General features: G+C 42.9%; 1 protein-coding gene across 2 annotated transcripts in view; it reads right to left on the bottom strand.

Annotated features, from left to right (window-relative positions):
- Nucleotides 1-1,853: 1,853 nt before the first annotated feature.
- cdc73 (cell division cycle 73, Paf1/RNA polymerase II complex component, homolog) overlaps nt 1,854-23,911 on the bottom strand; it is a 63,711-nt gene continuing 41,653 nt past the window's right edge. The window contains exons 14-18 of one of the 2 annotated variants that reach the window (XM_083781312.1): nt 15,609-15,770; nt 14,629-14,729; nt 12,434-12,575; nt 10,604-10,653; nt 1,854-1,872 (exon numbers count right to left, since the gene is read on the bottom strand). In XM_083781312.1, the coding sequence (XP_083637438.1) occupies nt 10,617-10,653; nt 12,434-12,575; nt 14,629-14,729; nt 15,609-15,770 (442 nt within the window). In that variant the 3' untranslated portion in view covers nt 1,854-1,872; nt 10,604-10,616. Of the gene's footprint in view, nt 1,873-10,180; nt 10,654-12,433; nt 12,576-14,628; nt 14,730-15,608; nt 15,771-23,911 lie in introns of those variants that run through there. The other variant, XM_083781311.1, reaches the window with a different exon arrangement.

Below are 23,911 nucleotides of genomic sequence, written 5' to 3'. Positions count from 1 at the left end.
TAGAGGGCTATACACTGACACGAAAACGCGTATTCAGGGCGGAGTCACCACTCCCAGGGTAAGTTGTGATTTGCTCTCGTTCACTGCAATGCAATTTGCGGCATTTCCAAAACAATATTGCGCAGAGTAGCGATTATCAAACGTATTTGCAATGCCATACGTTGAAAGATCTGTTGCCCGTGGACAAGGCACGTTACCTCCGCAAGTTAGATATTATCGGCATAGATGTTTGTCCGTATGTGATTAAGGATTGGAAGTCAGTGTATGCCAAATAGCGAAGATGTGAAACTCACAACCATTGGCCAAAGGGTGGCGCTGTAGCAATCAATTGAAACCCATTTTTCTCCTGGGATGTTTGATCAATTTGCGTTTGGCCAATGGATATTCTAATGGACTGGCTTCTTAATTTTTTTTGTTGAATAAAATCATCTGTGTGGGCTCATTACTCACAACCCAAAGTTTGGATGAAATGGCTCAGTCGGTACTGTTGTTATAAGAGGCAAAACTTCATGCTTTGCAGCTAATTTAAACCCTGCCTTCTAAAAAGGTCACGCAGGTTCGATTCCAGGCTCTGGCTAAACGACCTGCCAGGAATAGTGATGAATAAAGTGCCAATTGGCACAGGTCTCCACCAGGGCAGGTCAGGTTGTGGCCTCCTGGTGGCGCTATAATAGGCCAATGTGAAAAGGGTGCCATTTCTTCTCACGCCTTGGATGGCAATTTGATGATTTGAGGCTTTTTGTTCAAAACGGGCCAATCCTGCAAACGTTGAAAGCCAATGTTAGCCAATTAGGATGGAAAATGATATCGGACAGATCCGTCTTGAACACATGACTATAGAGATAGTGTGTAAGCCAATCAGTGTAGAATCTGAGAAATCCAACAGACTCGTCTTGATCACATGACCTGATCATGTGGACCGATTTGCGTGAGATTTGGATGAAATCTGTGCGACTAACATAAGCAATGTGTTTTACAGAAATCGGCCTCATGGTGGCGCTATAACCGGCAGATGTGGAGGGATGCAGTGACAATGTTTTTCCATGGCCTCTAGGGAGTGCACATACATAAGTTGTATACAGATCGATGCAGTTATAGCTAAAAACAGGAATTGGCCCGTTATAGCGCCACCGTGAGGCTGATTTGGGGGGAAATTTTGTGGCATGTGGTCCTCGGCCTAGTGGAAATGTGCGTGTATAATTTCACAGAAATTGCACACTGTGTTTGTGATTTGTGGCATTTTTTCGAAACGGACCAATCGTGTGAGCTTTGGAAGCCAATCTTAGCCAATCAGGATGGAAGATGGGAAATGGTGCTGCTCCGTGTTGATCACATGACTATGGAGATAGTGTATACCGAATTGTGTGATGTATGGATAAAATGTGTACGAGTAATCTACAGAAATGTGTTTGGCCTAAATCGGCCTCATGGTGGCGCTATAACAGGCCGTTGAGGAATATTTGGGGCAGAGGTTCGTCATTGGCATCTAGGGAGTGTGTGTGCAAAGTTTGGCATGGATCGGGCCAACGGTGCCGGAGATTAGCTGATAACGGACGGAGGGAAAGACGGACGGACGGACGGACACACACACACACACACACGGACGGACGGAGTGCAAAACATACTCTCCTTCCATGCCTTCGGCCTGGTGGAGACAATAATAGAATGAATCCAAAATGCTCTCCCTCTCAGCAATACATAGTCACCGAGTGGCAGTTGATGAAGTCTGGCGCACCCTCCTAACTGTCCCTCGCCCATTTATACGTTAACAATGTAAAAGGTTATTTCCACTGAATCACCTCTAGGCATCCCCTTCTCGGAGACTTCTGCTTTTCCTTGGGGTGATATATTGGTCATATAGCCATTTTCAACCTAAAGAGGAAAGAAGACAACACAGCCTTTAGAATTATGGGAACTAATGGGTTAACAGTCATCGCTTGAGAGAAAGTTATTCTCCATGGATTCTCGTAACTCAACCAAAATTTCAACCAGCCCCAATACCGGCAATTCATAACCTGACTAGGAATCAAGCCATATTAGTATGAACATGTTCTGTTATAGCTTTGTCTCTCACACAACCAAACCAATTATTGATATAGTACTTCCTTATAGTGCCGATTGAAAACAGGCATGACAGCTGAGGCCTCACCCAGCATCTGTCTTCACAATTATGTTTAGAATAGCATTCCTTGTAATTATCTGTTTAATATACAAACGTATTGTAGTGTATATTGTATATTATAAAGGAGACATTCAGACCCAAATGACCTCCCAATAGTACGGGGACATTGAGACCCAAATGACCTCCCAATAGTACGGGGACATTGAGACCCAAATGACCTCCCAATAGTACGGGGACATTGAGACCCAAATGACCTCCCAATAGTACGGGGACATTGAGACCCAAATGACCTCCCAATAGTACGGGGACATTCAGACCCAAATGACCTCCCAATAGTACGGGGACATTCAGACCCAAATTACCTCCCAATAGTACGGGGACATTGAGACCCAAATGACCTCCCAATAGTACGGGGACATTGAGACCCAAATGACCTCCCAATAGTACGGGGACATTGAGACCCAAATGACCTCCCAATAGTACGGGGACATTCAGACCCAAATGACCCCCCCCTCCGGCGCCTATGGCATTGGCAGGAAGATCACACGAAATGTTAGCCTACAAATCGTTGCTGTGGGGCTGAAGGCTCATACCTCCATAATTGTGTTTTTCTGTAAATGAATGGCTGACTTCATCATACATACATTACAATAGTTAAAATAGCATGTCTACAAGCTCACCAGTTGTGTTTTTCTTTGAGGGGCGCTCAGCTATTAGTGTAGATTTTCATCTTACATCTTCGTCTATTTTACGTCGCGACGATGTACGATGATAAGTGTGTGTGTGTTGTATAACCTCTATGTGTGGCATCAATCATGGCATCTGCCACAAACAATACAGTCAGCTCTACAAAACCAGCTCTACAAAACCAAGGCCATGCTATTTTCTCCAAATAGCCTATAGTCAATGTCCCCTCAAATATCACAACTCTGGATGGAGTATCCATCGAATGGGTTGAGTTGTATAAATATCTTGGGATTTGGTTGGACAAGAAGTTAAACTTCAAACACCACATTGACGCCTTGGCAAGAAATCTTAAGTTCACGCTGAGTTTCTTCTACAGAATGAAGTCCTGCTTTTCTAATGCTTCTCGCAAAAAGCTGGTTACAGGCCTCTTACTGTCGCAGCTTATGGCGATTATGGCCTTCTGTGATTCCCCTAGTGAGCTTTCAAAGGATTGCCACACTTCCCAAACATTGCTCCTGCTTTGACGTATCGCAAATGTTGGTTCTCTTGCTTTTTAGTCTATTTGCAAATTTCATTGCTTAGTTTTCTAATTGGTTGCGTTATTAGACGTTCCTGCATCTCGATTTGATCTTCTTCAGTAGTGGGCACTGTATTTATGGGCATTGTATGTCTGTCCTGTTTTTGTGGTGTATTTATTGTTACTGGCAGAGCTGTTCACAGAGAAGATTGTGTGCACATCTCAATGCCTATATTCAGGCCAGGTGCTGGATGTCAGGCATCAAGGCAAACATCAAGGTAGAGGAAGAACACCATTTTGTAGAGCTCCATGAAAGACTAACTTTATTTTAAGGCAACAAATTGCAACGTTTCAGGCAAATATTACAATGACAGAAAAAAAGAGCAAATATATACAAAAGTCATTGATTAATGGAGAAATGAGGACCTCCCTAGGGAGACGCCCGAGAGGCATCCTAACCAGATGCCTGAACCACCTAAGCCGGCTCCTTTCCAGGCGAAGAAGCAGCGACTCTACTCCGAGTCTCTCTCGTGTGACTGAACTTCTCACCCTATCTCTAAGGGAGATGCCAGCCGGTTACCCGTCGAAGAAAACTCATTTTGGCCGCTTGTATTCGCGACCTTATTCTTTCGGTCATGACCTGCACTTCATGACCATAGGTGAGAGTAGGAACGAAGATTGCTCGGTAAAACCGAGAGCTTTGCCTTCTGGCTCAAGATTTGTGGAGAATTAAGCTCCAACTCTCCCGACATATCCATTACAGGAGCGTGTTCTGTCAAACGGAAATCACATTGCGGGTGGTCTGAGGACGCGCTTTCCCAAACGTGTGATGGGCAAGATACGGCATACGCTATGGCTGCTAGTCTCCTGCAATCCCCTCTAACCCTAACCTGACGCTGCCAGATCCAAGAAGCTTGCTACACAAATTTGTTTCACAGCTTATTGGGATCTGGGATCGCGGAAGCAAATTCGATGACGGGGCTGTTCCTTTTTTCAAGATACTTGGTAGATGATTGGATGGGACCGTCTGTCTATCACCGTGTGGGCGTGCAAACACAACCAATCATATTGACGTGTCTATATAGCTTCACGTCCGGTTTCGCACATATCCCGCCCTTAGCTCACGCTGATTGGTCCGGTACGGAACGGATTTTTGTCAGCTCAACTGCCTGAGAGATCCCAGATGATTGCTGTGTTGGGAAACATGGTTACCCAATACCGCCCTCATCTGGCAGCGTCAGGTTACTCTAACCCCTCATTATCATGAATATCACAGGATCAGTTGATCATTGACATTTGTGGCTTTCACCATGCTCTCCTTCACTCTTCTATTACCTCCCTCCCTCCTCTCTTCTGTCTCTATCTCTCTCTCTCTCTCTCTCTCTCTCCAACACAAAGACACGTTCAAGATGATCAATGCTGTATTATATGATATTTGAATAAAGTTAGCTTACTTGGGAGTTGGGAGGACATTTTAAGCAAAGTGAGTAGATAACACAATTTGTTAGATAAGGCTTTTGAATGTCCTAAGTGAAATAAAGTATTACCAACGCTTGTTCACTGGTAGGGTATCAGTTTCACACAAATTAAACAAATTGCTGAGTTGTGTCTATCTCTCTCTATCACTCTCTCTCTCATCCGAAACCTGACAACACAGAAACACGTACAACATGACCAATGCTGTATTATATGATATTTGAATAAAGTTAACTTACTGGGAGGACATTTTAAGCAAAGTGAGTAGCTTTTGAATGGAGCTTCTAGCTCAGGGGTGGGCAACTGGCGGCCCGGGGGCCACATGCGGCCCCCACCTTCACTTAATGCGGCCCGCGTGTTAATATCAGAATACTGATATAGTATTGATCTCAGCTGTTACAATTCCAAACCCACTTTGATTACTTCATGACTAGTATTAAATGACTATAGTACTTAATGACTATAGTATTAAAATGTTATTGTCTATTTTGTGTCCAATGTAGCTATGTTAACAGTTCATAAAGTTAACAGGATTCCAATTCAAAAGTAGCAAAAAAATATATTCAGGTTTTCAATTCACATTTAGCAAAAATAGCTGATCTACAGGCTCAAAACGCGTCACATTGCGACGTGTTTTGAGCTTGTAGATCGGCTATTTTTGCTACAACAGTATGCACTGTGGCCCCTCTGGAGTGAGTGTGGAAATATTGGCCCTCTCCATAGTCAAAGTTGCCCTGAAATAAAGTATCAATGACGCTTGTTCACTGGTAGGTTATCAGTTTCAAATTTCTGAGTGTCTTAAAAAAAAGAAATAAAGTTATCCTTTATATTATACAATATACACTACAATACGTTTTTATATTAAACAGATAATTACAAGGAATGCTATTCTAAACATAATTGTGAAGACAGATGCAGGGTGAGGGCTCAGCTGTCATGCCTGTTTTCAATCAGCACTATAAGGAAGTACTATATCAATAATTGGTTTGGTTGTGTGAGAGACAAAGCTATAACAGAACATGTTCATACTAATATGGCTTGATTCCTGATTACCGGTATTGGGGCTGGTGTAGAAATTTTGGTTGAGTTACGAGAATCCATGGAGAATAACTTTCTCTCAAGCGATGACTGTTAACCCATTAGTTCCCATCATTCTAAAGGCTGTGTTGTCTTCTTTCCTCTTTAGGTTGAAAATGGCTATATGACCAATATATCACCCCAAGGAAAAGCAGAAGTCTCCGAGAAGGGGATGCCTAGAGGTGATTCAGTGGAAAAAAGTGCCCTTCTGGGCACAGGTCTCCACCAGGATGAGCAGATGTGAATAATTCCAGGCAAAGGTTTTTCCTTGGCCTCTAGGGAGTTGGCATACAAAGTTATCCACAGATCCGTGCAGTTAGAGGTGAAAACACTTTTCGGCCAGTTATAGCGCCACCTTGAGGCTGAGTTGAAATTGTTCATGTGGCATTTCGTCCTCGGCCTAGTGGGAATGTGGGTGCACAATTTCACGGAAATCACGCGATGTGTTCATGATTTGCAGCATTTTGTTTGAAACTGAGCACTCCTGTGAACTTTGGAAGCCAATCTTAACCAATCAGGATGGAGTCTGAGAAATCTGAAAGACTGGTTTCGTTGAATGGCTCTAGAGAGACTGTGTACCAATTTGCGTGATGTTTGGTGTACTGTGCAAAAACTTGTTTTGCACAAAGCGGCCTCCTGGTGGCGCTATAACAGGCCGTTCTGGAAAGTTTGGGGCAGAGGTTCATCGTTGGCATCCAGGGAGTGTGTGTGCAAAATTTGGCATCGACCGGGTTAACGGTGGCCGAGATTAGCTGCTCACGGACACACGGACGGACACACGGACGGACGGACACACACACGGACGGACGGAGTGCAAAACATACTCTCCCCCCATGCCTTCGGCCTGGTGGAGACAAAAAGCAATACGATATAACCTATTTAGAATGCTTTAATTGTTTGTGTAAATGCAAGGAAATTGGCAAACTTTAGTTTTGAATGACTTTTACTCTGCAATTTATTGTCTCCACCAGGCCGAAGGCATGGGGAGAGAGTATGTTTTGCACTCCGTCCGTCCGTCCGTCCGTGTGTCCGTGAACAGCTAATCTCGGCCACCGTTAACCCGGTCGATGCCATATTTTGCACACACACTCCCTGGATGCCAACCATGAACCTCTGCCCCAAACTTTCCAGAACGGCCTGTTATAGCGCCACCAGGAGGCCGCTTTGTGCAAAACAAGTTTTTCAATGCCATATTTTGCACACACACTCCCTGGATGCCAACCATGAACCTCTGCCCCAAACTTTCCAGAACGGCCTGTTATAGCGCCACCAGGAGGCCGCTTTGTGCAAAACACGTTTTTGCACAGTACACCTACAGATTTTGTCCAAACATCACGCAAATTGCTACACAGTCTCTCTAGAGCCATTCAACGAAACGGGTCTTTCAGATTTATCAGACTCCATCCTGATTGGTTAAGATTGGCTTCCAAAGTTCACAGGAGTGCTCAGTTTCAAACAAAATGCTGCAAATCATGAACACATCGCGTGATTTCCGTGAAATTGTGCACCCACATTCCCACTAGGCCGAGGACGAAATGCCACATGAACAATTTCAACTCAGCCTCAAGGTGGCGCTATAACTGGCCAAAAAGTGTTTTACCTCTAACTGCACGGATCTGTGGATAACCTGGTGGAGACCTGTGCCCGGAAGGGCACTTTTTCTAGTTTTTATTGTTCTTTATAATATTAATTTAGTTTTGTTGTATGGCCTATTGCTGAAACTTTTCTAGTGTTGCTATTCTGGAAAGGGATATACCGGTAGATCTAGTATCTACTTTACCTGTATAAGAAAATAGCCTGCAGACCAGTTATTTTTTTGAAAGTGAATAAATAAATAGCAATCCCTTTTACATGTAGACAGATGAACACACTGATCTTTATGACACACCTATACTCTACTATTTTGTCTGCACACAGTATTAAAGAGCAGGTGTGTTGCTCATTGTGATCTATATAGGCCAGGCTCTATTTTAATGTGTTTCTATAAATAGCTGAGTGTGTGTGTGTGTGTCTGTGTATAAACTGAGTCACCAAGCAGCACCAGTATGTGACTCAGCCACGTAGCATCACAACATGTAGATAAGACAATATTCCTACTAAGCCATAAGAATTGTCACCCAATCTGATTATTACGCACCAACCAACCTATTATTCATTCAATTAAACACCCTAAAACTCAAAGATATAGTAGATCTAAACACCGCAATAACAATGTATAAGGCACACAATCACCTGCTCCCGAGCTGTATCCAAGAGCTGTTCTGGCCTAGAGAGAGCCGCTACAGTCTAAGAGGCACTTCCATTTTCAAACAAATAAATACTAGAACAAACATCAGAGAGAGGTGCATATCGGTCAGAGGGGTCAAGCTGTGGAATGGATTAGATGAACTAAAAAAACTGTAGTACATTAAATAAATTAAAAAAATTGTATAGATCAAAAATAGTAGAAACATATAGAACATTGATATGATGTTTTTTCTCGTTTTGTGTTTTGTTTTGTTGTTTTTTTGTTCTTTTTTTTTGTCTTGTTCCTGTTAACTGTATTGTCCTGCCTGTTTGTTTTTGTTGTTTTTTTCTCCCTTCTGTTTGCTTTGTTGTACTATTTTACTTATGAAAGCCATTTATTTTTTAGAAGGGTAGGCACTATAAGCTTTGGCTTCAGCCTACACCGTTTTGGTCTGTTTCTTTTGCAAAAAAAATGTATTGATTTGATTGATTTGTTATAATGACCAAAACAAATAAAACTCTAACTCTAAAACTCTAAGACAGCAAAAAGACACATCTTACTCATCGTCGGTCGGGTGGAAACCTCATATATGCACCGCATTTCAAGCTTGTACATCTGCTACTTTTGTATGGCCCTGTAGTTGTATAAATTGTGTTGTTTTCTCTTGTATATTTTCTGTTGCTTTGGTCAACCCTGGTTGTTTCTAAATGTGCTCGTCGTCAGATGTTCAAACCGTTCAAAACTGTTAAAAAAAACAAAAACAGCCAACAACTAATTGTGTGGTGTGGTAGTATGCTCAAGTAGAGTGTTAATTTACGGAAAAAAAAGTTAGGAGATTTTTGCCCGCCAGCAACGATATATTCTAACAAATCACAGCATTAAACAGATGGCACACAGGTCATTCTTTCTCCACAAGACTTTTATTGTCCATTTCAGAATTAAACTCGAGAAGCACTACTTTTCATAATTTTTTTGCACAATAAGAAACCTTTTGCAGAATCATAGCATGACCAAACCCTGGACTCAGCTGACAAAAAAAGAAAAAGAAAAATAGCTGAAACGTATTGTGGCTTTGAACAGACTGCTTCACTTCAGCATTTAGTAGAACCACAGAACCAATAAGGATCAAGAGCCTGAAGTAAGCATGTCAAAGTAAACACTAACCCAAAAAGACCATTAATTGGCTCTGAGACGTTCCACCATATTTACATGTGGACCGACCAGGAAACAGCTGAACCGTTTACATGTGTGGTTCTCAATGAGGGGCCCGGGGGGACCCCCAGGGGTCCTTTGCTGGGGGTTCCAGGGAGTCTCCCAGCTAAATTGTTGAGAGTTAAAGGCCTATTCATACTCCAGTTTGAGGTGATAGCCAGTGTAGTTTTCTGAAGGTTAGAAAACTACAACATTACGTCACTCGCCGCGGTGATCAGCTTCACCCAGACACATCTGTTTTTACTGTCAGACAAGTCCTTTCACTCTGGGCTATCGGTCCCTTTGGTTTTGCAGGCACGGGGGGTTTTGAATCTGCAACAGAGGGTTAAAGGACATCACGTTTATGATGGCCTCGAGTCATTATGAAAGTGACGGTGATCGGTGAAGGTGCCAACTTATCACCAAAAACTGGAGTATTTATGAGCCTTAACCCATTCTGACCTGAGATCAGATTCTAAAAATGTCTATTACATCCCGACAGTTTCATTATTAACCCATTCTGACCCGAGATCAGATTCTAAAAGTGTCTTCGATTTTTCAAAAATAGCAGACCTACAAGCTCGTATCGCGCCACTCGGTGGCGCGATATGAGCTTGTAGATCTGCTGTTTTTCAATAGCTAAAGCATAACATGATGCCGACACCAAAATGGGTGCCCGGTCAGAATGGGTTAAGGGCTCACACCAAACGGACCGTTACTAGTCTCAAGAGTTATGGGGGTCCGTGGCTTTAGTACACGCCACAACTGTGGGTCCTTGAAATCAAAACGTTTGAGAACCCACTGCTTTACATACTGAAGTTTGAGTCCCTATGCACTACTCAACCCCCCCACCCCCTCCAACTCAAAATAAAAAGAGATAATGTGGGATGTTTCATCCTGATGCCATCTAGGCCATTTTATTATTCAAATATGATTTCAAATGGAGAACTTTTTACAGTTGGGGGGGGAAAAGAAAACACAGAAGTCCGTTCCTTCCCTGTAGGTTCACATGCCTCCATCTTGTTTTAATGATTGTGTCTTGTCTTCCAAAGTCATGATTTTTTTTTTGTCCATATAAAATCCTTCCTTTTTTTTGTTGTTGGGTATAATCATTTACCGAAATGTGGAAATAAAAATGTCCCCCAAAAATAAAAACAAACTAATAATGCAAAAACAATCAAAATAAATTCCTGCCCCAGTGTCCAGAGAAGAGAGAGAGTGTGTGTGTGTGTGTGTGTGTGTGTGTGTGGGGGGGGGGGGGGGGGGGGGGGGGGGGGGGGGTAGTGGTGGGTGTAGAAGAACTCACTGGTGGTCTGAGCTTAGAACCTGAGGTGGGCTTTGTGTTTGACCATGTATCTGTGGGAGACAAAAACAACAGCGTTAACATGAGTCACAGGACTTATATAGACGGATCCTTATGTTGTTGCCGTCGGGCAGTCAGAAACCTCTAAACAAACCCATCTTACAGATTCATACTTTGTCGATGCCAGAAATAGCAGACCAACAGGCTTGCATGTCTGCCATTTTCAGCATGCGACAGAGAATAAATAAGGCATATGTGGGCTGCTAAATATAAAATATATGCTTTAAAAAAAAAAAAAGATAAAACACTAATGGAGATTCTGCCCAACAGCAACTATATATGCAATACGTAATTTCTACGTGTCTCATATTATTGACATCTGAAGTCACTTTGTCTGTCTGCAACAAATGCTGCAGCGTTCACCGTTCTCCATATCCACATGGAGCTTTGCTGCCCGGGCTAGAGAGAGGCAGAGTTTGTTCAGAGGTCATGGGCTCTGTCCAATAAGCTTTGCTGCCCGGGCTAGAGAGGCCCGAGTTTGTTCAGAGGTCATGGGCTCTGTCCAATAAGCTTTGCTGCCCGGGCTAGAGAGGCCCGAGTTTGTTCAGAGGTCATGGGCTCTGTCCAATAAGCTTTGCTGCCTGGGCTAGAGAGCCCGAGTTTGTTCCAGAGGTCATGGGCTCTGTCCAATAAGCAAAGCAGCACAACAATGTGCATACACTCAAGTTGATATAGGTCAGGGCTATTCAACTGAATTGTTCAGGGGGCCACACTGTCAGACACCCAAAGGGACAATATTCTGATGGCAATCATTGCTATAGTGCGTTACCGTAACAGGGTTCTCCCCAGATCTTTAGTAAACAATAAATACATTTTCAGATGGGTTGCCAATTTCAGCCAATCGGGAAGAGAATTGTCAGCTTAAAAATGTAATACAGTTCCAGTTCCAGATTTGTCTGACAATTTCTTTGTGTCATCACTTCCAAATTCACTTGGTAATCATGTACCCTGTGTGAGTTATCAGGTAATCGTGTACCCTGTGTGAGTTATCAGGTAATCATGTACCCTGTGTGAGTTATCGCTCCTGACTTGATCAAATTGGTATCACGACCTGAAATGTTCATTTCTGATTATAGAGCTGGAGAGAAAGGGAGACTCCTGTAATTGAACAAACACGCCATAGCAATGACTGCTATCAGAATGTAGAGACAATTAAAACTTATTTTAACCCATTCTGACCTGTGATCAGATTAAAAAAATGTCTTCTACATCCTGACAGTTTTCTGGAAAAAAAAAAAAGTCAGTCGTTCTTCGATTTTTCAAAAATAGCAGACCTACAAGCTCGTAGCGCGCCACTCGGTGGCGCGCTATGAGCTTGTAGATCTGCTATTTTTCAATAGCTAAAGCACAACGTGATGCTAACACCAAAAGGGGTGGCCCAGGCCGTGGCGTAACGGTCTGGGCACCGGACTGGTAATCCAGTCGCAGTGTGCCGCGGGTTCGACTCCCGAACCCAACACGGCCTTTACTGCATGTCATCCCCCCATCTCTCTCCCGTTTCCTGTCAGCCTACTGTCTGTCCCTTAAAAAATCAATAAAAGGCGTAAGCCGCAAAAAAAATATCTAAAAAAAAAACAAAAAAAAACACCAAAAGGGGTTCCTGCCCAAAATGGGTTAATACAAAAATTAAATTAAATCACTTCCTTTAATTGAACTAAACAAACCAATCACTAAGATAATCTTCGACACACACACACACACACACACACACACACACACGCACACACACACACACACACACACACACACACACACACACACACACACACACACCTGTCGAGAGTTTCCCAGAACTTCAGGAAGACAGGACGGTCCAGGTGGCGTTTGTGGTGGCTCAGCTCCAGCACAGTCACGTCCCACTTCCCGACGTTGGGGTCCGTCTTAGCCTCGTCATACTTCAGATGGAACGCACGAACTGCAGGACACACAATAAGATGGGACATTTTACATGAAAATAAAAGAGGAAACCTCTGTCTGTTTAGGGCTAATTAACAGGTCTCAACTGTTTTGGGTCGCAAATGCGGCTGAAATGTTATCAGTTCGTCCTAAAAATATAATTGGGAGCAATTGTGTGACTGCCAATAGTGGCAACAAAGCGGCAAGTGGAGTGAACCAAAACAAGCCCTCCCTGGTCCTGCCATCCAACACATTGACCTCTGAGGTTGAGCTGCCCCATTGAACCAAAACAAGCCCTCCCTGGTCCTGCCATCCAACACATTGACCTCTGAGGTTGAGCTGCCCCAGTGAACAAAAACAAGCCCTCCCTGGTCCTGCCATCCAATGCATTCCTCTGGTTGAGCTGCCCCAGTGAACCAAAACAAGCCCTCCCTGGTCCTGCCATCCAACACATTGACCTCTGAGGTTGAGCTGCCCCAGTGAACCAAAACAAGCCCTCCCTGGTCCTGCCATCCAACACATTCCCCTCTGAGGTTGAGCTGCCCCAGTGAACCAAAACAAGCCCTCCCTGGTACTGCCATCCAACGCATTGACCTCTGAGGTTGAGCTGCCCCAGTGAACCAAAACAAGCCCTCCCTGGTCCTGCCATCCAACACATTCCCCTCTGAGGTTGAGCTGCCCCAGTGAACCAAAACAAGCCCTCCCTGGTACTGCCATCCAACGCATTGACCTCTGAGGTTGAGCTGCCCCAGTGAACCAAAACAAGCCCTCCCTGGTCCTGCCATCCAACGCATTCCCCTCTGAGGTTGAGCTGCCCCAGTGAACAAAAACAAGCCCTCCCTGGTCCTGCCATCCAATGCATTCCTCTCTGAGGTTGAGCTGCCCCAGTGAACCAAAACAAGCCCTCCCTGGTACTGCCATCCAACGCATTCCCCTCTGAGGTTGAGCTGCCCCAGTGAACCAAAACAAGCCCTCCCTGGTCCTGCCATCCAACACATTCCCCTCTGAGGTTGAGCTGCCCCAGTTAACTCTTGGTGCCAAAAGCGTTAGCATGTAGATCGTTTACTCATTGACACAACGGAGCAGAGTAATGCTGCTTCGACATTAAAGAGCTTTGTGTACAATATCACTGCGTGTCAGAAAGTACATTACTTCAAGTGTTTGAGGTTGAGAAAATATCTGAGCCGGCTACGGAGAAAGAAACCGTGTCTGTGAGTGAGAAGACAGTGTGTGTCAGAGCCAGGCAGGGATTATTCATAGGAACACACAGTTGGTACATTTCGGCAAATGAGTTTCTTTTGAAGCCGTTGTAATTTAAATCAATGTGTAGCCTATTGAGAAAGTGGGAGCACTGGTGCCACCAAGTGAAAAAGTAAATTCTGAGCCCTGTGGAAGCAATATTGCTGGGTTAAAGCTCAGTTAAAGTTAAAGCTCAATATTGTGATAGTAATAATCATAGCAATAGAGTGTTTGTTCAGTAACAGGGGTCAGCTCATCTCTCCATCTCTTTAATAAAAATAAATTAACACATATTTCAACAAACAAACTCGTACAATGGGAATGAGTGTTACATACTCATTCTGTTTTTCACAGTGACCGTCGGTGGTTCTCAAGACTGGATTTGACTATACAAGTGCTTGGTTCTTGTTGCGGCGCCAACATTTGCCACAGCTGCTTAACTCATTCTGACCTGAGATCAGATTCATACGAGGTTTCCGCCGGACACACACTGGTCTGATGAACCCATTCTGACCTGAGATCAGATTCTAAAAAATGTCAGTCGCTCTTCGATTTTTCAAAAATAGCAGACCTACAAGCTCGTATCGCGCCACTCGGTGGCGCGATATGAGCTTGTAGATCTGCTATTTTTAAATAGCTAAAGCATAACATGATGCCGACACCAAAATGGGTGCCCGGTCAGAATGGGTTAACAACCCTACACTATTACAATTAAAGCATTCTTTATTGTTGTGAAAATAACTAAAAGAGAGGTTCAAATACAATTCCTGAATTTTGTGTTTGTGTGGTGGGGAGGTGGTGGGGGGGCGTCAAGTATAACATCCAGAACTTACTTTTGGCAAAAATGTCAACAGGCGATCCGTCGGGCAGCAACCAGGGCCATCCCTTGAACTGCCAGGCAGGACCCTGAACGAACACAGCTACCACACGGTCCCTGCAAGATACATTATTATAAAAAATATTTTTAATAATATCCTTAAATTATTCCACACTGAATCAATCCATTCCACTTTATTTATAGAGCATATTTAAAACAACAGCGTTGAACCAAAGTGCTGTACACTAAGTAAACAAATGTAAAATACCAAGGAACAGGGTGCAACACAAACCAAAGAATTGGGGAGGATGTGATCATACTTCTGTGCTCCGTTTTAGACTACTACTATAGGCGTGACAGGCAAGCTTGGCTAACGCCAACACAAAGTAATCAAGTCTGGTTGAGATAAAAGCATGGATAAGAGGTTCGAAATCAAAAAGGTTTATAGCAGACTCGACTTTGGCTAAAAGCCTCAGCTGATTTAACAACACGTTCATCTGATTGTCAAACTTAAAGGTATATTCAGTGATTTCACTCAAAAAACCTTAGGTTTCGTTTTTGGCTGGGACCTAAGCCTTTCGTCCAATCAGGATAGAGTCAAAAACGAAACCTACGGTTTTTTGACCCCCAGGGGTTAACTGGGGACAGGGAGGAACTCCTTATATGGTCAGCACACTATAGTAGAGGATTATCACAACAATACAAAAAAATAAGTGATATTTGAATTAAGTGAAATCACTGAATATACCTTTAAAGTCACTGTCCAATTTGACACCAAGGTGACATGTTTGAGAACCATTGCTTAAACGATAATCAGAAAATGTGGAAGCAACCACAAATGAGCAACTACACTTACACTCTAAAAAGAGAACCCCCGGAGATATTAAAAAGAAAACCCCACCGATATTTACAAGTGACTGAAAACTTCAGACAGGATCAAGCCCAAAGTCGCTTGCAATAAGCAGACGTGGCAACACAGGTGGGTGTGTGACTCACCAGTCCTGAGGAGCCAGCTTGAGGGGCTGGTCGATGACGCGGTAGGGCACGGTGACACTGACCGTGTTCCCACCAGGCTGGATCTGGTCTTTACGACGCTGGAGCAGCACCTCGTTGTCCCGCGGGATACCCTGCTTCTTCTTCTCCTCCGACGTCACAAACCTGAGAGAGAGAAGACATTTAAAAACTGTGGTTCTCTTAACATTTTCATGTCAAAATCTCATGTAGGGTTCTGTATTTGGACGCAGAACCACATCAGAAAATACTTTTGTCCGTCATACAAAGTTTGAGATTGATAAAATGTTTCAAATTATTCACTGACCTCCCATAATAGTACGAGACAATTAATGTCAGATTTAATATTAGGGTTGTTTTATAAATATTCCGAGTTGATTTCTTACACTTTGAAAGTAGCCAGAATAATCTTTTCTGACTTTTGGTTGGGGTCTTTCTTCACCCACGACCCCCCCCGGATTCATCTCAGTACTCATTACATTCCTCGCTCTGCTCCTGTTCCAGAACAATGTCAAATTAGATAATAATTGAAGCATTCAGTTTTTGTAGCTGGGCACAGATTACAAAAATGAGTAGTAGCTAATACTGGCCAAGATAATTCTGGCTACCTGACAAATTGCCCTGAGCTTCCACCAATCGAACAAAATGGATGGAATTCAGAGAGTGGAGGGTTCCAGTCAGGCGTCTTGCCCTCCCTGCTCCAAAGGCAGTACTTGAGCTCATCAAATGTGGTTGCAAAGCAGGTTGCAAGGGACGGTGCAGCTGCTCAAACAATACCCTGCCTTAATAATAAACTCCTCTCTGCAAATGCTATGGTGGAGACTGTCAACACTACCAGGGAGGACATTCAAGATGATGACGAAGACGAGAGTTCTCCCTGAAAAATGTCTAATATTGCAGCCCGTTCAGTCGCAGCGAAACGTTTTGGATAGTAACTCTAAAAGCCACAATGTTTCCTGGCCTAAATGACGTTGATTTCCTGCCTTTTCTCTGATAAATGTGTCAATATGTGTCAAACAAATGTCATGTTTTACATAATTGAAATGCCTGGCCACTGGAGACTTCACATTATTATTTTCTTAGGAAATTAAGAGTATACTTGACATAGCCGTGTCTGACCAGTCCATATCTAAAGATAAATATAAATGTATGCTCAGAGAACACCCAGTATACATCCTATTATATATCCTACCATACCAAAAATACACAAGAGCTGTGAACCTCTGTGTCCCAGGATGCCCCATGGCGGGTATTGGCTTTGACCGAACCCATTTCACAGTATATTGATTTTCATATAAAAGATTTAGTGACTAATGTGCCTTCTTATCTAAAAGATACGTCTGACGTTTGAATAGAGGTAATTAGTCCTGGTAATTGTGAACTGGAAACAGGTGCTCGTTGGCGAGGGTTCAAAACATGAAAAGATAAAAAGGGAGGTCCACGGCACTCTGTTCCAGTCAAGTGAAAAAAGCCTTTATTATAACAGCATTGTAAAGATTGCAGATTCAGAGTTTCTTTGCATCATAGCCTATATTAGAAGCTATAAAGCTCTCAAATATTACATGGAGTCACAAGAGACTTGGTTACCCCCGACTGACTTGATTATGGACCTGCCTGAGGTGGTTCTTACGAAAAACTATTTTAAATTTGAGTTCTAGTTTATAAAAACAACCCCTTCAGTATATGTATTTAAAAGGCTGGTGCATGTACATCGATGATATCTTCTTTGTCTTCTGTAATTCTGCAGAAAAGTTGAAAGAGTTTATGGTCTATTCAAGGTCACCCTCTATCAAGTTCACTTCATATGTGTCAAAAAAACGAATAGAGGGATTCAGACAACATCCTATACAGGATCTCCTTGAAGAACCTAACAGGAGCCCTCGTACAAGGTTTCTTCGACTACGCTTGCACCTCCTGGTACCACAGCACCTCAAAGGCCCTGAAAACAAGGCTCCAGACTTCCCAAAACAAACTGGTCAGGCTACTACTTGGCCTCACTCCCCGAACCCACCTCACCCCTGCCCACTTTGACAGGCTGGAATGGCTTAGGGTTGACGACAGAGTACAGCACCTTGCAATGGATCTGGTCCACAAGTTTCGCTACACCACCAAGATACCCATGTACCTGTCTAGATACTTCCTTAATGTTAACGAAGTCCACACCCACAACACCAGAGGGAGTTCAACAAACCATGTGCAACCCAGATTCGGTACAAACAAGGGATTAAATTCATTTCGCTCCTATGCCACCAAAATGTGGAATGCCCTACCAACAGTCCTTAAAGGCGCAGTGAAACGGAAATGGTGAACAACATGAAAATGGTGTTTCCACATGAAACACCGGTCTGAAGTTTCTGAACCAATCAGAGCGTCGCATCCCTTCAGGCGATGGGACGGTAGCTAGGGACGTTAGCTATGCTATGAGCAACAGCGTGGTATGTGTTTGTTTATAAATCAGATGGTCAGCCAGCACAACCAGTTTACTGTTATGTGGCTTATTTCTACCCTATAATATTTTCGGATACATATTTTAGCGTGATGATTAAGTTGAAACCGAGTAATACACTGTCTGGATGTTATATTGAATGGTAATAAAAACGGAGGATTTCTGTAATCAGTAGCAGCTGTGCTGGATGGACGCGCAAATATGGGAAATGAAACGGGTGAGCTTCATTGTTATTGGCTTTTATCGATGTGTATCTCTACACGTCATCACGCAGCACGTTTTCGTTTTAATAAATAAATAATACAATCGTTTTTATCGACCTTTGATATAAAGCCACACAGAAATGAGAATTTTCACATTTTTTTGGCATCCATTGTTAGGTATGTCCATATAATGACCACGGATATGGTCTAAAAGTGTGAAAAACGTCTTTTTCATTTCACTGCACCTTTAAGGCATGCGAATCCCTTGACTCCTTCAAAACTGCTCTCAAAGGTCACCTACGGACGGCTGCAATTCGAAACTGAATCCCCCACCCACCAGTTTCCCCTCACTGTATATATATATATATATATATATATATATATCTTCTCCCTTTTTACCTCCTATGATGATTTATTTCTTACTATATAGTTGTGTATATTCGTACGTCTCTAAATGTTTTGATTAATTGAAAATGGTGAGCCCTATGGTAAACAAGTGTAATGCTTTATGGTGTCATCCACTCACAGTTTTTGTATTGAGTTGTACTTGAAATGTACTGTAATTCTGAGAACCGTTTGCCCCACTGACTTCAAATTCGGTGGCATGCACTGTTGCCCATGAAACACCACAAAAGGCTCTGGTCAGACTCAGGGGCGGTTCTTACTAGCGCTACACAAACTACGCAGCTGCGTAGAGCCCCGACGGCTAGAGGCCCCCGAGAGTTCTCCCTGAAAAAATGTCTAATATTGCAGCCCGTTCAGTCGCAGCTCCCCAGGGAAGCCCGCGACGGCCACGCGTCGCTTCCTCCTCCCAAACTGAGTCACTTCTTCATCCTCCCGTTAAGCGACGCCCGGCCGCCCCCTCTGGGGCTCTGAACCTGCTGCCTGGCCGCATCATCAGCGGCGCGCATCGCATCATGCAGTATGAATCCACCCGTGCCGTCCACTGCAGAATTAGAGCAGATCTACAAGCTCACAACACGTTGCAGCGCGACGCGTTGTGAGCTTGTAGATCGGTAGCGCCGCCGCACAACGCAGTCGAATTATACACACAATGGAAACTGAACATAAACAAGCTGAACACATGTATGTAGTTGAGTGCAACAGCCGCTCCGCTCACAAACAAAACGACTCGTCACTCGAGTGAAGTGAAAAAGGTAGGCTGTGTCAAGTCATGTATATGACTGCGTGGACAAAAAAAAAGGTTTACAGGACAACTTTAGTTTTTTTCAACCAAGGTTCATGTTTTAGGTTGTTATTAGTGATAGTAAAAGATGAGTGTAATTTTTTTTCATTTGCTGCTTTCTTTTGTTTTAGCCATTTTAGCCATTTTTGACAGGGGGGCATTCGAACACTGGTCTAAATCAGGGGGGCAGTCAGCCAGATATTTCGTGAAGCCTCATTTGAAATCGGTAGTTCATATAATGGCCTGTTGTGGCGCTGGACCGGACCCAAAAAGCCCCATAGCTCCATAGAGGCCCATGTATTTTGGCCCAACTTCACCTAGACTGTATTACCTTAATAAACATGGTCATGAATACTTTCTTCTTCCAGTCACTAGTTTAAAGTCTCATTTCTAATGTCATAATATTCTTTTTGGAAAATTATGGTCCCATTAATTAAAAAAATGACCATAAAGAAAAAAAAACATCGCGTATGTTCTGAGGGGCGTGGCTACCATTACAGTCTATGATCGGGATTCCCCTCCCACTCGAGTCAAAATAAAAACCAACGGAGAAGAAGGGGGGAAGTCCCGCCTCGTTGTCTGGGCAGCCAATGACCAGCTGGTATACAAAACGGAGCCAGCCAATGGCCAGCTGGTACCAAAGATGGCGACTTACATCAGGAATTAGCATATTATTACAGGCTTCATTTTACGTTCATGTTAGACCCGGGGAACGCTTTGTCCATATTTTTTACAGTCTATGGTCTAAATACGCATTTCTTTTACAAAATATTGATAGATTTATTTATTTATTATTTACTATAGTCCTACTAGACCCCAGGAAATTACATCCGGCCCAAAAAGATCACAGGATCTATACTGAATCTGAAGGTAGCCTACTGGGGGGAAGCCACACTGTGTGTCATGGGCTCAATATGTCAGTTTGACACATTCAGTAGATCCCATGATCTTTTGTGGCCAAATATAATTTCTTGGGGTTTATTAGGACTATAGTAAATAATAAAAACAGAAATCACTATAAAATGTTGCAAAAAAATACATATTTAGCCCCATGCTCGAATACCCCCGCCCCCTGTCAAAAATGGCTAAATACCCTAAAACGAAAGAAATCAGCAAATGAAAAATAATCAACACTTTACTTTCTCTAATAACCTAAAAAAAAGAGCCTTGGTTGAAAAAAAAAAAAGTTGTTTCAAATAATTTGTCACGCTGCACGCATGGACCGACGACCAAACGAGAGGGACCTCCCTCTCTCTCTCTATCCCCCCCCACTCTCTCAGTCTCTCTCAGTCCAGTCAGTGTCATGATTACACAATTTTTCTAATGTAATTTTGAGCGATCACAAACTGGCAATCAAGCAAATGTGATACTTAATATTTATAACAAATAACAGCAACACAAGCAGCTGTTCATTTTACTTTTATAAACCAGTAATTTGAGCTGCACTGCAGGGCAGACTGGTTGGGTGGTGGTTTCTGATTATATCAGTGATCAGGGCAACAGGTTTGTGGTCCATCGTTATTCGTTGTAGCGTAATATCATGTTAAATTGCTCATATAGATCATCAGACAGTGTCAGCCCCAGAGACCCCTCCTGTGACAGCTTGCTTGACAGTCAGGCAGGTTGAAGAAATTGGGTACAGTAGTTGTCCTCTATATCACAGTCTATGGACTTTGCTTGTTAGAGCACTTTAGGGAACAGCCAAGTCTATGGACTGTTTGTTTAGTGCACTAAAAGCAGTGAGGCAGCCACAGTGGGCACATGTTTTAAGCACTTTATTCCCGAATCCCCATATTGTTCCTGATGAACAAAGTAAACATTTTCTCATACTTTATCTAAAGCTTTTGTGTTGCAATAAATTATATTATCAGTATTACATGATGTGAATGAGTGAATGTATTTGTTTTGCACTGGGATAGTAATGGCATCTTCTTAACCCATTCTGACCTGAGATCAGATTCATATGAGGTTTCCACTCGACACACACTGGTCTGATTAACCCATTCTGACCTGAGATCAGATTCTAAAAATGTCAGTCGTTCTTCGATTTAAAAAAAAATAGCAGACCTACAAGCTCGTATCGCGCCACTCGGTGGCGCGATATGAGCTTGTAGATCTGCTATTTTTCAATAGCTAAAGCATAACATGATGCTGACACCAAAATGGGTGCCCGGTCAGAATGGGTTAATTAGCCTATTTGTTTTCTATATGATCTCATCAGGGAATTGATGTCATCTTGCTCAATAATATAGTTTTGTACCGATTGATAAAATCATAGACAAGATCTGACAGATGCTTATTTATTCAATGTTCATGTCTTGCTCAATACTGAGTGTAGATTTGTACTGATTGACTCAAGTATAGTTAGTATAACCTTTGGGTGGGGGTCAGGACTTTTTTAACCCAATCATTTTCTCATAGTTTGGACTCTATAGGACCAAGATCTGCAATTTTAGCACAAAAATCCTACGGGAGCTGTTTTTATGACGCCTCGTACCACACAAGTGGTTAAAATAGCTGCTCTACAATCTCACAAAGTTGTGAGCTTGTAGATTGGCTATTATTTTTTGCTAATGTTCCACCTAGAATATGGATGCTGGGATTGAAGAGGTTGAACTGATACTTTGAGAACCAGCCTGTTTCTAAGGGTTCGTTTTTTTTTTCTTTTTTGTAACATGAACGACACAGGCCATGTGCTGCAGCAGTGTTAAGAATGTCCAGTACAGTACATGTACAGTACATAACGCCTCTTACCCGTTTGTCAAATTGTACAGACTGGCTGGAAAAACCAGTGCGGTCGTTAGCTCTGAAAATCAATTACTTCCCCACAAATGACAGTGCCGCACGACAGAGTATAAATTGGGCTTTAGAACGCCTGGTTGATTTATAGTTCCATTTACACCAGAGGTGTATCTGCGAGGCCCTGGCGTCGGCGGGTAGGCCACATGTGCACTTAATCTCATGAATGAATGCACACTCATTTTTCTTTTCCAGCTTGGAAAGGGGGAAAAAAAAGCTATCATGTGGATTTCCAGTCGTCTTTGTGACGTGTGGGTTGGTTGTTTTTTCTTCAGTTTTATGTGTGCATGGTACTGTAGATACGGAGGCCTAATTAAACATGCCGTTGTGTATAGCGTACATTTATTAGACATTCATTATCATCTCGCTTGGTTCTAACACAACCGGATAACGAATAATTCAAAGAAACGTGTGCTGAAAGGAAAACCCACGACCTTGCTCTCCCTGTACCCTTTGTCCATTTTCTGAAAACGCAGAGTGACGAAGCTGGCACTAAAGAGAGTTTTCTGAACTCATACTGAACTGTAAACTTTGGGGAGTTGAAACGGCAGCATTCATGCCAGACAGATATAAATACTTCACTTACGGTTGTTGATTAATATAGATTGTTTAACAAGCTAGATTGGAGACTTGTCGTGACAGTAGCAGTCCCTCCTGGTGCGGAGTATATCCACAATTTGGTAGGACATTACAAAGCTCTAGTGGTGACATCATGTCTCTTATCCCATTCTGACCTGAGATCAGATTCATACGAGGTTTTCGCCGGGCACACACTGGTCTGATTAAACCCATTCTGACCTGAGATCAGATTCTAAAAAATGTCAGTCGCTCTTCGATTTTTCAAAAATAGCAGACCTACAAGCTCGTATCGCGCCACTCGGTGGCGCGATACGAGCTTGTAGATCTGCTATTTTTAAATAGCTAAAGCATAACATGATGCTGACACCAAAATGGGTGCCCGGTCAGAATGGGTTATTCAACTTCATGTTGAATTAATATGTTTGCTACATTTCATTTCAACCAGAGGCTCTCTTTTACAGAGAATGGCAGCATGTCATGTGATGTTCCGTCGTAGAACGACGTTGCATATAAAAAAATAGCAGATCTACAAGCTCTCAACGCGTCCAATCCGTAACGTATTGGCATTTGTAAGTCTGCTATGATTCATGGTCGAAAGGAAGAGCTGCTGTGAGTTTAGTCCCATCAGAATGCACAGCCGCCTTTCACAACCATTCGATGATCCTACATTAGGTAAACCTTTACTCGCTGGTAGTTTTCAAGGCTTGCAACATAGCGTTTTAACCCATTCTGACCTGAGATCAGATTCATACGAGGTTTCCACTGGACACACCCTGGTCTGACGAACCCATTCTGACCTGAGATCAGATTCTAAAAATGTCAGTCGTTCTTCGATTTTTTTCAAAAATAGCAGACCTACAAGCTCGTATCGCACCACTCGGTGGCGCGATATGAGCTTGTAGATCTGCTATTTTTCAATAGCTAAAGCATAACATGATGCCAACACCAAAATGGGTGCCCGGTCAGAATGGGTTAATGATGAATGCTCATTTATATTGGATGAAGAAAAATAAGATATTTAATCAGCGAATAAACGAAAATTTGACCACCTTTAGGTAATCAAAGTCGAATACCA

Source organism: Protomyctophum parallelum (assembly GCF_964188405.1).
Source record: "Protomyctophum parallelum genome assembly, chromosome: 14".
Taxonomy (NCBI): domain Eukaryota; kingdom Metazoa; phylum Chordata; class Actinopteri; order Myctophiformes; family Myctophidae; genus Protomyctophum; species Protomyctophum parallelum.
This window is presented reverse-complemented; position numbering and strand designations above follow the sequence as displayed.